Raw genomic sequence first — 13,475 nt, forward strand, 5'->3', positions numbered from 1 at the left:
TAATTTGATATGGTCTTTTTCTTTAGGGAGAACTAGAAAGACAATTACTTCAAGCCAATCCTATCCTTGAGGCCTTTGGTAATGCAAAAACTGTGAAGAATGACAACTCTTCAAGATTTGTGAGTATTTGAGTACTTGGTGTGTTTGAAAAACCCATACCCATCTCATATCAACTTGACATAATGTACCCTTGGTATCACAATTACTTTTTCCTGTGATGTTTCCCAAAGAATATTTGATTTTAAATGATTATAAGAGCTGCATGCCATCAAGAGCAGACTTTGGAGGTCAATCTTTTATTTTCTTCTTTTTTGAATGTTTGCCTATGTTGTATGAATAGCAAAAGTCGCATGTATTGTCAAACATTTGTGGTTCCTTCTGATTATGACTGGTTACTAATGCTCAAAGGAAGTGAAGATCCAGATGACTTGATGGATGTGACTGGTAAATATCTCACTCAGTTTGCAGTAAATTGTATGGGGGAAGGGTTTATACTGAGTTACAATCCATGCCAGACCAGTCCAGACAAGTTGGTGACCTTCCTGTGATAGTATAGAATTTCAACCCAGAAGCTGAGGTATACTAGTCTTTCCATCAGTGAATAGTCCTAGTGGTTGCAGGCAAGGCAGTGCTATCTTCTCTCAAGCCTAAGGATTAGGACAGCTGGACTACACTGCCATCCCCCTCCCCCAGCCTAAATTTGGTTCTCCACCAGGACCACTATCACTGCTTCAGTTGTTTTGGACCACAGCTCCCTTTCCAGTCTAATAGGTTCACCTCATTGGTGAAAATGAGCCACGAAGAGGTTATCTGATCATCTGCCACAGACAACTGAAGTCATCTGCTTAGGGTCCTTTCAGAGTCCATAGAGAGTGAAAATAGTCTTGAGACACTGGGCTCATGGAATCTGACCTAGGAGAGATGTGGGTCTGAACCCATGGCTCTCGATATGGTTCTGTTCTTGACCCTAGGATTTGGAGACTATAATCATTTTAGGAGACAGAAGGCTCCCCAGTACTCCAGGGTCTAGGAAGAATACCTTTTTTTTTTTTTTTTTTTTTCAGGTTAATCATTAGGATAGGGGTTACCATATCTCCAGAACCCTTGCTACAGACAAACTCCTATGCCGGCTGACCCTAAATAGCCAGACTTCTGACTTTGCTACCCTTTGATGGACAGGTAACTGTGGCCAGGATAGTACAAAAGTAGTAGTCTGTTCTCAGATTTGGTATCCTGAATGTTACCAACGGCTTCAATCTGGTGGTAACCCTTGGAGGGAAAGTTCTCTGTTTACGTGGAGAACCACCTGTGAGGAGGTCCACCATTCTGCATAGAGACCCCCAAAAGCAAGTACTTGGACCCCCACCTCCCCCTGTGCCCTGACCTCTTTTCAAAGTCCCTGAGACAGCATCCTGTGACTCACTGTAACTTTCCAAAGTTGTCCCTGAAGCCTACACTGAGGGCTAAAGGAATGCCCCCCTTCAGTATTGGCTGACAACCCAGTGAGAGATTTCCAAATGTTGCTGTGAAGGAGCAGAACCAGCACTACTTAAACTTTAATGTCAGGGGCATGAACATATATTTCACAGACCTTGGCGGTGACTCATTTCACACAGGATCACGTCCTGTTTCACCTTGCTCATCAGTCCAAATAATTTTTAATCATAATCTACTTTAAGTTGATATTCAAACACACTTACCTTAATAAAGGGACCTGCAACTGACATATGCCATGTTTCTCTATGGCCCTCGGGGAAAGGTCCTCTCAAATAGACTTCATTATATTTATTACACAGTGAAACTTGGTTCATATCATAGTAATATAGTAGGTGACGGCAGAAAAAGACCTGTACGGTCCATCCAGTCTGCCCAACAAGATATAAAGTAGTACATATGAGTTTATGTATGCCTGACCTTGATTTGTATCTACCATTTTCAGGGCACAGACTGTAGAAGTCTGCCCAGCACTAGCCCCACCTCCTAACCACTGGTGCTGCCACCCAATCTCTGTTAAGCTTCTGAGGATCCATTTCTTCTGAACAGGATTCCTTTGTTTATCCCACGTATTTTTGAATTCTGTTACGTTTTCATCTCCACCACCTCCCTCGGGAAGGAATTCCAAGTATCCACCACACTCTCCGTGGAAAAAATACTCCTGATATTTTTCTCGAGTCTGCCCCCCTTCAACCTCATTTCATGTCCTCTAGTTCTACCACTTTCCTGTCTCCGGAAAAGGTTCGTTTGCAAATTAATACCTTTCAAATATTTGAACGTCTATATCATATCACCCCTGTTTCTCCTTTTCTCCAGGGTATACATCCAGTTGCAGGTCCCTTTATTAAGTATTTCAACATTGGTAGAATTCAGAATTAAGTACTTTATCTTGCCAGGTACATGTGACCTGGATTGGCCACTACTGGAAACAGGATGCTGGGCTTGATGGACCTTTGGTCTGTCCCAGTATGACAATACATATGTAGATTATGATGGACTGATGATGAGTAAGGTGAAACGCAGGACTGTGATCCTCTGTGAAACGGAGTCATCGCTGAAGTCCATGATATGTCCATGCTCCTGACATTAAACTCAGCATTAACTTTAATCTGTGTCACATGATGCCACTGCTGTTGAAGATTATTGGGACTGTTTAAAAGATCTGAGGAGCAGAACCAAAGCACAGCAGCTTGCAACAGAGTGGCCACGACACTCAAGCCAACTGTACAGGACTACCTTTCTAAGGGAGGAAACTGCACGAGTAGTTGTGCTCATGGTCTTTGAGATTGGACCAACTACAGTATTGGTAGGAGGGGTCTGAAATGAATGTTCTCATGTTCTATGAATCTTGGTCCCCGAGGGCTTCTTTTACAAAGCTGCCCTAGCGATTCCCGCAACAAATGAGAGGAAGCCCATAGGAATTGAATGGGCTTCCCCTTATTTGCCGCACTGAGAATCGGTAGCGTGGCTTTGTAAAAGAGGCCCTGAAGTTCTAAGGCTTCTCCAAAAGTTTCCTCTGAGGGTGAAACTAGCAGGTTTGAATGCTGTGTCTAGCCCCTTGATGCAGGAGCTGTACTACACTATAAAATGTCTTATATTCTGCATTTTTCCATTGGGATTCAATGCAAATTAAAATATAATTTTTTTTATAACATGCCAAAAAGAATGTACTTCAAACTATTCCATATCATTTATAGAAAATACATTTAAAAACAATTTTACGAAACAGCAGATAAGAGCTAACTATTGTAATTTGGGCAAGATATTCCATAACTTTGTTCTTAAATATCAGAAAGATTGTTCCAGTGCTCCAGATTTTTTTTTTATAATCTGACCCCTCTCAAATTTGGAAAAGCCAAAAGTTAAGTTTTTTATGCAGAACGAGAATAGATACAATTATTCAGAAATGTACAATAATTTGCCTTTCAATGATTTATAGACCAAGCTATTTTAAATGCTCCCAAGAAGCATGGTTGTAAACACTCTTTCTTGAAGTAACTCTGACCAGGCAATATGAAGGCATATACCTCCAGCGTGCAAGACTCGTCAGTCATGAATCTGTCCAGGGCTATTAGGTCCCATGTAGAGATATTCAAGACCTTTCGATACTGTTCGTTACCTGAAGGAAGGTCACCCCTTGTCTGGACTGGTCTAAAAGGAAATTAAAGGGTAGGTTTAAATTTAAGTTTAGTCTGTTTGCATATGTTGAAATTAAGGGTCACCAAGCAAGTTGTAGGTGATGCCTCTTTGCTGGATTAATTACTACACCTGAGTAGCCAAAAAGTTATTCTTTAGGACTAAGCAGATGAAAGGGGAGGATAGCTTTCAATAGCTAGTGAGATCTTTGTCCAGTTAAAAAAAAAAAAAAAAAAAGTCTATGGTTCACTGACCCTTATTTTTACATAGTTTAGAGTGACAGAATGAGATGCACGGTATGTATGTTCATTTGCAATATGTACTTTGATATTTTGCCAGATTTCTTATGATTATGGAAATGCATATTTCACCATTTAGAGATCTCACTTTCTAAAAACAGTTGGGTTCATGCCTTTATGGGGCATCAAATTGTATCCTGTTGTATCTGTCTGACTGCATATTTACATAAAATAGATTAGTGAACTAATATGACTAGGAACAGAATTAGAGGACTAATTGTAAATTTCCAGACAGATTGATATGGGATAGGATGTTGTAGCAATGTTTTACGTGTGATAGCAATTTAGTGAAAATAAAAATAGGAACTTAGGGTCATCTTGATTGTAACTGTTCTCCCCCATTAAGTGAACATGATTTCCATGATTGTCTGCTTTAATGGATTGTCAGTCTTTCATAGTTACATTGGACCAAGTCTTCCGCTTTTAGATACTACTATCCCTAATAAATTCCTGCTGTGCCACTCAGAATTCAGATATAGGACCAAGCTCTTGCCTAGTTCAGTTGAATAGCAAAACCTTGTTTATCGGTATTTGGGTCCTGACATTTTCCCAAACATCTAACTCCCCCCTAATTCCCCCAAGATGCTTCACTAATTTCTCTGGATATTTCATGACTATTAGGTTGTCTGCATATAATAGTTCTTTATGGTCCTCCCCCTGAACCCTTACAGATTGGATCTGCTTGTTTTGTATCCTTGTTGCTAGTGGTTTAGTAGTTAGCACAAAACAGTGAAGACATCAGGCATACTTGTATGTCTCAGGTTGAATTCTTCCAATCTAAGCTCATAAACTGAGATGGAACTACAGGGTTCCTGATAAACTAGTTACCCATGCCCCAAAGTTTTCTTCCCAACCCCGCCTCCTTTAACATCTCAAATAGGAAAGGCCCATTCTACCTGATAGGATTGTTCTGCGTCCAAAGCCACACATAATTGCTTTATCCCTCCCTCCACCAAAGCACTTCAATCAGGTTGATAATCTAACAAACATTATCTTCCAATTGCCTCCTGAGACAATAGACATTGGCACTTTTTCCATCTGTAGCTTTGGCAAAACTCTTGTCCTATACATCAAAGGATGAAGTGGGCGCCCCTCTAACACCACATTAAATGTTTTAGTGAGCTTATCAAACTCTACTATAAGATCTTAAAATATTCCCTAGTGAAAACCATCTTCCCCTTTGCACTGCTATAGATTTACAGCCTGTCTCACTGACAGACTACTCAATAATTACTGTGGATTCTTTTGGATTCGTATTAGGTAAATGAGACCTTTATTAGGGGTGCCAAAATCTGCAATGATTAAGATATATATATATATATATATATATATATATATATATTACTACTTGACATTTCTAAAGCGCTACTAGGGTTACGCAGCGCTGTACAATTTAACATAGAAGGACAGTCCCTGCTCAAAGGAGCTTACAATCTAAAGGACAAATGTACAGTCAGTCAAATAGGGGCAGTCTAGATTTCCTGAAAGGTATAAAGGTTAGGTGCCGAAAGCAACATTGAAGAGGTGGGCTTTGAGCAATGATTAAATCATCTAAATAAAAGAAAGCTATAACAGATATTTACATATTATGCATACAACATCACTGATCAGGAACTTCAGGCCCTTATCTCATCAGCTGGGAGGCCCTTTGCAGCGAAAGCCCGAAGTCTCCTTATGACCAGGAACAAGTCCTCTGCGTGATATGTCTACCCACAGATGAGCCTCAAAACTCTGCTGCAACAAACCTCCCTTTTTATAAGGCTTAGAACTCATATTCAGAGCTAAGGAAAATTACAGAATGCTTCTCTGTTTAGGTAAACAAGCCATACTGTGGGAACGTGGTCACATGTTTTCCAAGTCCAGGTGGCCAGGCTGAACTCCGAAAATAAGCACCATCCTCCTCTTCACATACCAAATTAATTAGAGCTGTGTCTTATCTTCTGCATTCCAACTTATTTTCACACAAAGTTAAACTATCATTTTTAAACAGAATTACTTCTAATCAACAATACAGACCCCGAGTGCACTGGTTGGTCAAGACAGAGTTGAAAAACAATCTTTAAAATTCACTTTTATTATACCTTGAAGCTTTCCCATTGAGCATATTTCAAATTATCGCCACCACCTGCTTTAATGATATGTTTCCCCAGTCTCGACTTCCTGTTTGTGCCCTCCTTAGTTCCAAATATGTTCATAAAATTGTCTAAATCAGTGGTTCCCAAACCTGGTCCTGGAGGCACCTCAGCCAGTCAGGTTTTCAGGATATCCACATTGAATATGAGAGAGATTTGCATGCAGTGGAGGCAGTGTATACAGATGTCATGAATATTCATTGTAGATATCCTGAAAACCTGGCTTGGGTGCCTCCAGGACCAGGTTTGGGAACCACTGGTCTAAATTGTCTGCTGTTAAGGATGGGTACCCAGAAAGCATTCATTTGTTTTTCCACATAGAAACAAATGGCATTGAATGTGCACATAACGTGTACTGTTAAAGTGCGCACTGTTTGCATGTAGTGCACACTTAGAATGCATGACCTATCACACATGCATTCTATTGGGAAAGGGTCTAAACTCTTATTGGAGGATGGCATTCATCTCAAATGACAGCGCATCCCTGTGTGCTATTTCCTTATTAGAAGGGATGTTCTTCTCTCCCCGCCTCCCTTACCACTCCAACCTGTTGCTTCAATTGCTATTCTAAGTTTTCCTGCCTTTATGTCCTTAATCTACAAGTTCCCTCATTGGTTTTTGCATGATATTCACCTTATAGGTCTCCATCAAATCTAATTGCTTTTCCTCCATTAATGCTAATAAGTTGTGGCTCATCCATCTTTCATCTTTCTGTAGGGTCTCTACCTTCACTTCCTTTTTCTTCCTCTTTGCCTATATGAAAACCCCCTTCATTTATGCTTACTGGCATCCCATACCTGGGCAAGACGGACTTCCCCTGTGTCATTCAAGTCCTCATAAATCCCTTCATTTGGCCACCATAGATTGCCAAATGCTTGTTGCATGAGGCCAACATTGGTTCTCCTGTTCCCCACCCATATCCCTCAAAATACCAGATACTATAGCATGATACAAAAATATCAGATTTGTCCACACACTCAGATTCTGAGCAAACAGATAACCCAATTGGGCGTAAGAAAAATATTGTCTAGTAAAAAAAAACACATTCTGCAGTCGGGATTGTACACTCCCATCTACCAATTTGAATTGCACATTTTTGCAGTTCTATACCCTCCCTGTCCATTGCCTTCCTCTCTGTGACCTATCTCCCCAACGCATAGTTCATATACCCCACCCCCTACCTGTACAGTTGGTAAACAGTGTCTTCCCCTGTATTTTCTGCATCTCGTAATAAAACCATGTCAAGACGTGGTCTTTTTTCGGGCCATAGTCGAGGATGCGATTTTCAAAGATTTCATCCGAGTAGAGTGGCTCCAGTTGAAAGGTCCAGGTTCTTTCAGAGATCTCGGCCCTTTTGAGGGGCTCGTATTGGGCCGGGATACAGGAACTGCTTTCCCATCGTCTTCCCATATGGCGCAATGAAGGTTTCTGGGTCCAGCCTCTGATCCTGTAGGAGCTCTTTAATCTCGGTTTTATCAGGGGGTGGACCTGGATTACCTCAGATCAATGGGTACTAGAGGTTATTCGAGACCGGTATGCCTTAGAATTCATGTTGCCTCTTCCAGACGTTTTCTTGGAATATCCATGATGTTCTTGCCTCAAGATGGGGGGGGGGGGGGGTCAGGGATACTCTCAGGAGACTAGTAGATCTTCAGGCTGTCTATCCAGTCCCCTCTTCGGAGATCAAGCAGGGCTGTTAATCCATTTACTTTATCATCCCAAAGAAAAAGGATTCCTTTCAGCCAATTCTGGATTTCAAGGCTGTCAATCGAGCTCTGAGGGGTTCCTCGTTTCACATGGAGACTCTCCGGTCCATTATTGCGGCAGTGCGACCCATGGAGTTTTTGACCGCACTGGAGGCTTATCTGCATATTCCGATTCACCCCTCACATCAGCATTTTCTTCATTTTGCAATTTTAGGCCAGCATTTCCAGTTTCGGGCTTTGCCTTTTGGTCTCGCGACTGCACTCCATACATTCACAGAGGTGGCCATCGCAGCTGCACTCAGAAGAGATGGCGTTCTTGGTCATCCTTAACTGGATGATTGGTTGATCAGCATAAAGACGCATCAGGAGTGTAGAAGTCACGACTCGAGTGGTCTCGTTCCTGCACTCTCTTGGTTGAGTAGTCAACTTTTAGAAGAGTCACTTAGTGCGTCTCAGTTCATGGACTGATTGGGGGTGACCTTTGATACTCTACGGGAGAGGGTATTTCTCCCTCTCTCCAGAATTCTGAAGCTGCAGACTCAAATTCCTGCGTTTCTTCGCACCCCGGTACCGTGTGCACGGGATTATCTTCAGATTTTGGACTCCATGGTGGCCACAAGCGCACATGACACCTTTGCAGAAGTCCCTTCTGGACAGATGGTTACCTCAGAGCGGTTCTCTGCAGGTCAGGGTGCCCCTGTGAGCTCTGGAGTGTGGCAGTCTTCGGTGGTGGCTACGGACAGCCAGTCTGTCCAAGGGAATACTCTTGAATCCACCGCAATGGAGGATAGTCACAATGGATGCCAGCCTCAAGGGCTGGGGAGCTCACTGTTGGGGGCAGTACACGCAGGGACTTTGGTCTTGCTAGGAGGCGACCTGTTCGATCAACCTGTTGGAAACCAGAGCAGTTCGGTTGGCGCTAGCAGCTTTCCGTCCGCTATTACTCGGCCATTTGATTCGCATTCTGTCTGACAGTGCCACAGCAGTAGCTTATGTCAATCAATGGGGATGAGGAGTCGCAAGCTGGAGCCAGAGACAGAGCAGATCATGTCCTGGGCAGAGCTTCATCTCATGGCTCTCTTGGCATCTCATGTAGTGGAAGTGGCAAATGTCCAGGCGGACTTGCTCAGTTGCAATACTGTAGATCCGGGGGAGTGGGCTCATAGCTCGCTCGGGGCTTTTGGTCATGGATTGCTCAGCATCGAGTATCAACGCGAAAGTACTTCAATTTTTCAGCTGAGGAAGGGATCTAAAAGCACAGGGCATGGATGCTGTTCTTTAGCAGTGGCCTCCTAGTCTTCTCTGTGCTAAAATCTTGGCATAGATCTACTTCGCTAAGTTATATCTGAACAGAGAGTTTTTGACGGTGTGAAGAGCAGAGTTTGTTTTGCGCTTCAATGGTGCAGATCTTGGATTTTTTGCAGAGAGGTTTCGACAAAGGTCTAGCTCTGGCTTCTCTTACAGTTCAGGTTGCAGCTCTGTCTTGTTTTAGGGGGCACATTCAAGGAAAATCTTTGGCCAGCCATCTGAATATTTCTCTCTTTTTTGCATGAAGCGGGTCTCATTCATCTCCACAGACTATCTTTCCAGTCTGGGATCTTAATTTGGTTCTTTCTAAGTCTCCCTTTGAACCATTGGGGTCCTATACGTTGAAGGATCTGACACTCAAGACACTGTTTTTGGTAGTCATTGCTTCGGCCAGGAGGGTTTCCGAGTTGCAGACTCTTGTAGAACTCCCTTTTTGGAATTTTCTAAGGAGCGAGTGGTCTTGCGTCCTGTTCCTTCCTTTCTCCCCAAGGTCATGTCAAGATTTCATTTAGCCCAATCAGTGGCCGTTACCTGTGCTAGGTTCTGCTTCCGGGTCGGAGGATCAGAAAAGACGCCGGTGTTTTAGATGTTAGGTTTTGAAGCACTATATTTGTCAAGGACGGAGGAGTTCAGATGAACAGACCATCTGTTCCTGCTGCTTGGGGGTTCCCGTAAGAGGCTAGCCAGCGTCAAAGCTGACTGTTTCTCAGTAACTTAAGGAGTTGATTGGGTCTGCATACCTTAGGACAGGGAAACCTATTCCTTCAGTAGTGAAGGCTCATTCTACCAGGGTGCAGGCGTCATCATGGACAGAACACGGTACTTTCTGTGGAAATTTGTAAAGCAGCAACTTGGTCCTTTTTCATTTGCAAAGCGTTACAGATTGGATGTTCAGTGTCGGCAGGAGGCGAATGTTGGAGCAAAGGTACTTATGGCAGGCTTGCTGGGGTGCCTCCCATGAAATTACTGCTTTACTTCCCATCTGGACCAGCCTGGAGCGATGCTAAGGAAGGAGAAATTAATTCTTACCTGCTAATTTGCTTTCCTTTAGTCCCTCCAGACCGGCCCAGAATCCTTCCTTTTTAGGTTTCTTCTGGGTCAGTTAATTGTTTTCCAGTTTGGTTCGTGTTCTTACAGAGCTGTTGTGTACATTGGGAGTTTTAAAAAAATGCTAACAGTGGACAAATGCAGGACAGCCCAAAGTGTGTGGGCAGGTCGGTTTCATTTGGTGTCCTGGTGGCTGCTCAAGTTACCTGGGTGCACAGTTGTTTTCCTTCTCTCCTTTCCCCTGCTTTGGTACTCTAATACTGGATCTTTCTCTAGCTAGCCAGGGCTCTTATTGGATCTCTAGTCAGTTTCTCAGTCTCCACCTGCCGGAAGGCGTGCAAAACCCATCAGTCACATTCTGGGCCAGTCCGGAGGGACTAATGGAAAGCAAATTAGCAGGTAAGAACTAATTTCTCCATTTTGAAGTTATCCACTCCAGGTCTTCCAATTCCACCTAGGCATGCTAAGTTTTTTTTTTTTTTTAACTTAATGCTATCCCTTGCTCTACATCTAATTATATCCAATTGGAAAAATAATCTGAACATTTTTCATGAATGGTGGAATTTGATATGTTGTTTCTGTTGCTATGAAGAAATAGCTGCATTAACAAATGGTCATGCATCACATTTTCTGTCTACTTGGTCTATATTAGAAGATAATTATCATTCATCATGCTAAGATCCATAACTATTTTACTTTTATTTCATTTTATTATACTCTGCTTTTCTGCCCATTTGTTCTTATTACCTGTCTGTGCTACTGTTTTGGCTCCTTGCCATTGAATTTATATATACAATTGTAGTATCCTTCAATTCCTATGTATTGTTCAAACTTCTTCTACTAACCTATTTTTATTTTATTTTATTTTAGTTACATTTGTACCCCGCGCTTTCCCACTCATGGCAGGCTCAATGCGGCAGGCAATGGAGGGTTAAGTGACTTGCCCAGAGTCACAAGGAGCTGCCTGTGCCGGGAATCGAACTCAGTTCCCCAGGACCAAAGTCCACCACCCTAACCACTAGGCCACTCCTCCACTACTATAAATGTACTCCCTCTGCTGCTCCCCAGTATCTCAAGAACAACAGAGTCCAATTCTCCCGCAAAAACACACAAAGAAACAACAAGTCAAGCGGAAGATATTCAGAAGGACCAGACTGAAGTCACAGATGTTGACAGTCAAAAACACTGGCCCCCCCTGCCTTGACGAGTGCCTCCGAGCCATCCTTCCCAGGATCCTGGCAGGGCTGATACGCCAGGCTCTGCCGGCACCGGGGGTGCTTGCGCTGCCGGCACCGGGGGTGCTTGTGCCCCCGGCGCCGTTGATGGAGGCACCGGTGTGCTCTGGCCCGATGCCGAGGCCTCCGACGCCGCTTGCGACACCGGTGTCGATCGCCACACAGGTGGAGTCGATGGAGGGAGCTTTGTCCCCGCTGGCGCGGGAGTCCACCGCTCGACGCCATCAACGAGGACGTGGTTCCTCGCAGTCGAGACGGGCCCGGTTGAGGTCTGAGCTGAAAGAGCTCATGTCCGACACCGAGGAAGAGGAGGCCTCGGGGGGGGGGGGGGGAGGAGGAGGACCCCAGATATTTCTCCTCAGAGGAGTCTGTGGGTCTTCCCTCCGACCCCACTCCTTCACCAGAGAGGAAGCTCTCGCCCCCTGAGAGCCTCTCCTTTGCCTCCTTTGTCAGGGATATGTCTATTTGCATCTGTGTTTCTTTAAAATGGATTTTATATGTTGGATGATAAAAAAATTTTAAGGATGTTATCTGGTTTTTTTTCTATTCATAATTTTTTACTCTTAAAATTTATTTTATTTTTTTCTCTCATTTTTAATATATTCTTCACCTCCATTTTTTAAATATTTTTTTTTTAATCTTTTACTTGTCTTTTGGGGGGCACAGAAATCACAGGGTGCTGCATTGCCCTGCATATTCGGTCAGCTGTGACATGCAATTAGTATAAAAGACGTCATTTCCTCTACTCTGTTTTTTCCAGCAGCTGAGAGATGCGACCAGAGACTTACCCTGTGCATTGAGCTGAGTAAGTGCCAGGTTTAAGGGACATGCTGTTATTTAGACGTTTCTACAAGTGCTAGGGTTTTATTCCATCTTAAATATTAAGACTGTTAGTAGGGACTGAGGCTCAGTTTTATTTGGCAGTGGTTGTGACATTTAACAATTTTGGTGTTTTAAGACTTCTGTTTTAAAAGACGCCACTTTCTTTGTGGTTTACAACAGCTGAGCAATCAAGCAGAGTAGGTGTTTGTGTATACTTGTCAGCTCTGAGTTTTCCATGCTTTCAGTTCAGTTTCACTTTGATTTCCGTAGTGGACTGTTGCTTTTTGCAGCAATTAATGCCCAATTTAGGCATGTGTAGAGTTTGAGAGGTTTGGTTGGAGTTCTTTTTATAAAAAAAAACCCTTTGTATAGTTTGATATTTATAGATGTTGTAAAAATTTTATAATATTGTTATTTATATCTTTATATACATATAAATATTTTCTGCATTATTTTTGGAGGTATGTTACATATTGGTTTTAGTTCCTTTATATCTTTGGTGATTTCTTGACTTTTACTCCCTGAGTGGTTTATAGCTGAGCAATCAAGCAGAGTAGGTGTTTGTGCACACTTGCCAGCTCTGGATTTATCCCATGTTTTCAGTTCAGTTTCACTTTGCTTTCTATAGTGGACTGTTGATAGTTAGTTCTTTGTAGCAAGTAATGGTTCCTTAAGGCAAGTGTAGAGATTGAGAGCTTTATGTATATAGCCTGTTTGTGTTATGCTAGCTCTCTGTTTATTTATTAAATAAGATAACAGCTATGGTGATTTATTATCATTATTAAAGGAAGATTTAACTTTTAATATATAAAAATTTAAGTCTCCAAGTAGCATATGGAAAGTTTTTCTTTCCTTTTTTTTCTCACTTTTCGCAATTTGTTTGCAGTGTCCTCATCTTGATTGAGGAAAGCACCCTGCTGGTTTTTTACGTTTCAATCTCATGTCCTGCTTGGACTATTGTGAGTTATCTGTGTTTTTATTATTTTGATTATGTGTGTTTTCAAGTAACATTATAGTAATAGACTTCTCATATTAAGGTATTCATCCAACATATATGCCATTCCTTTCTGAAAGAGATAACTGATAACAAATGACATTTTAAATAAGTACTGCCATAGAATCTTTTCTGTGTGGCCGTTGTCTTGTTGAATCATATGATTTATTTTGGTCCTTTTAATACTTTATTTTACCTTTTTTGTATATATATATAATTATAATTGACATTTTAAATGTATTATATATATCACCATATATATATATTTATTTTTGTGAGTTTTATTGAGTGATAAAATTGTA

At 42.1% G+C, this 13,475-nt stretch overlaps 1 protein-coding gene across 1 annotated transcript in view; it reads left to right on the forward strand.

Annotated features, from left to right (window-relative positions):
- The window catches only part of MYH9 (myosin heavy chain 9), a 390,958-nt gene that overhangs the window by 102,157 nt on the left and 275,326 nt on the right, over positions 1-13,475 (forward strand). The window contains 1 exon segment of the mRNA XM_030206870.1: positions 27-119. Within this exon segment, the coding sequence (XP_030062730.1) occupies positions 27-119 (93 nt within the window).

Source organism: Microcaecilia unicolor, chromosome 1 (genome assembly GCF_901765095.1).
Source record: "Microcaecilia unicolor chromosome 1, aMicUni1.1, whole genome shotgun sequence".
NCBI classification, from domain to species: domain Eukaryota; kingdom Metazoa; phylum Chordata; class Amphibia; order Gymnophiona; family Siphonopidae; genus Microcaecilia; species Microcaecilia unicolor.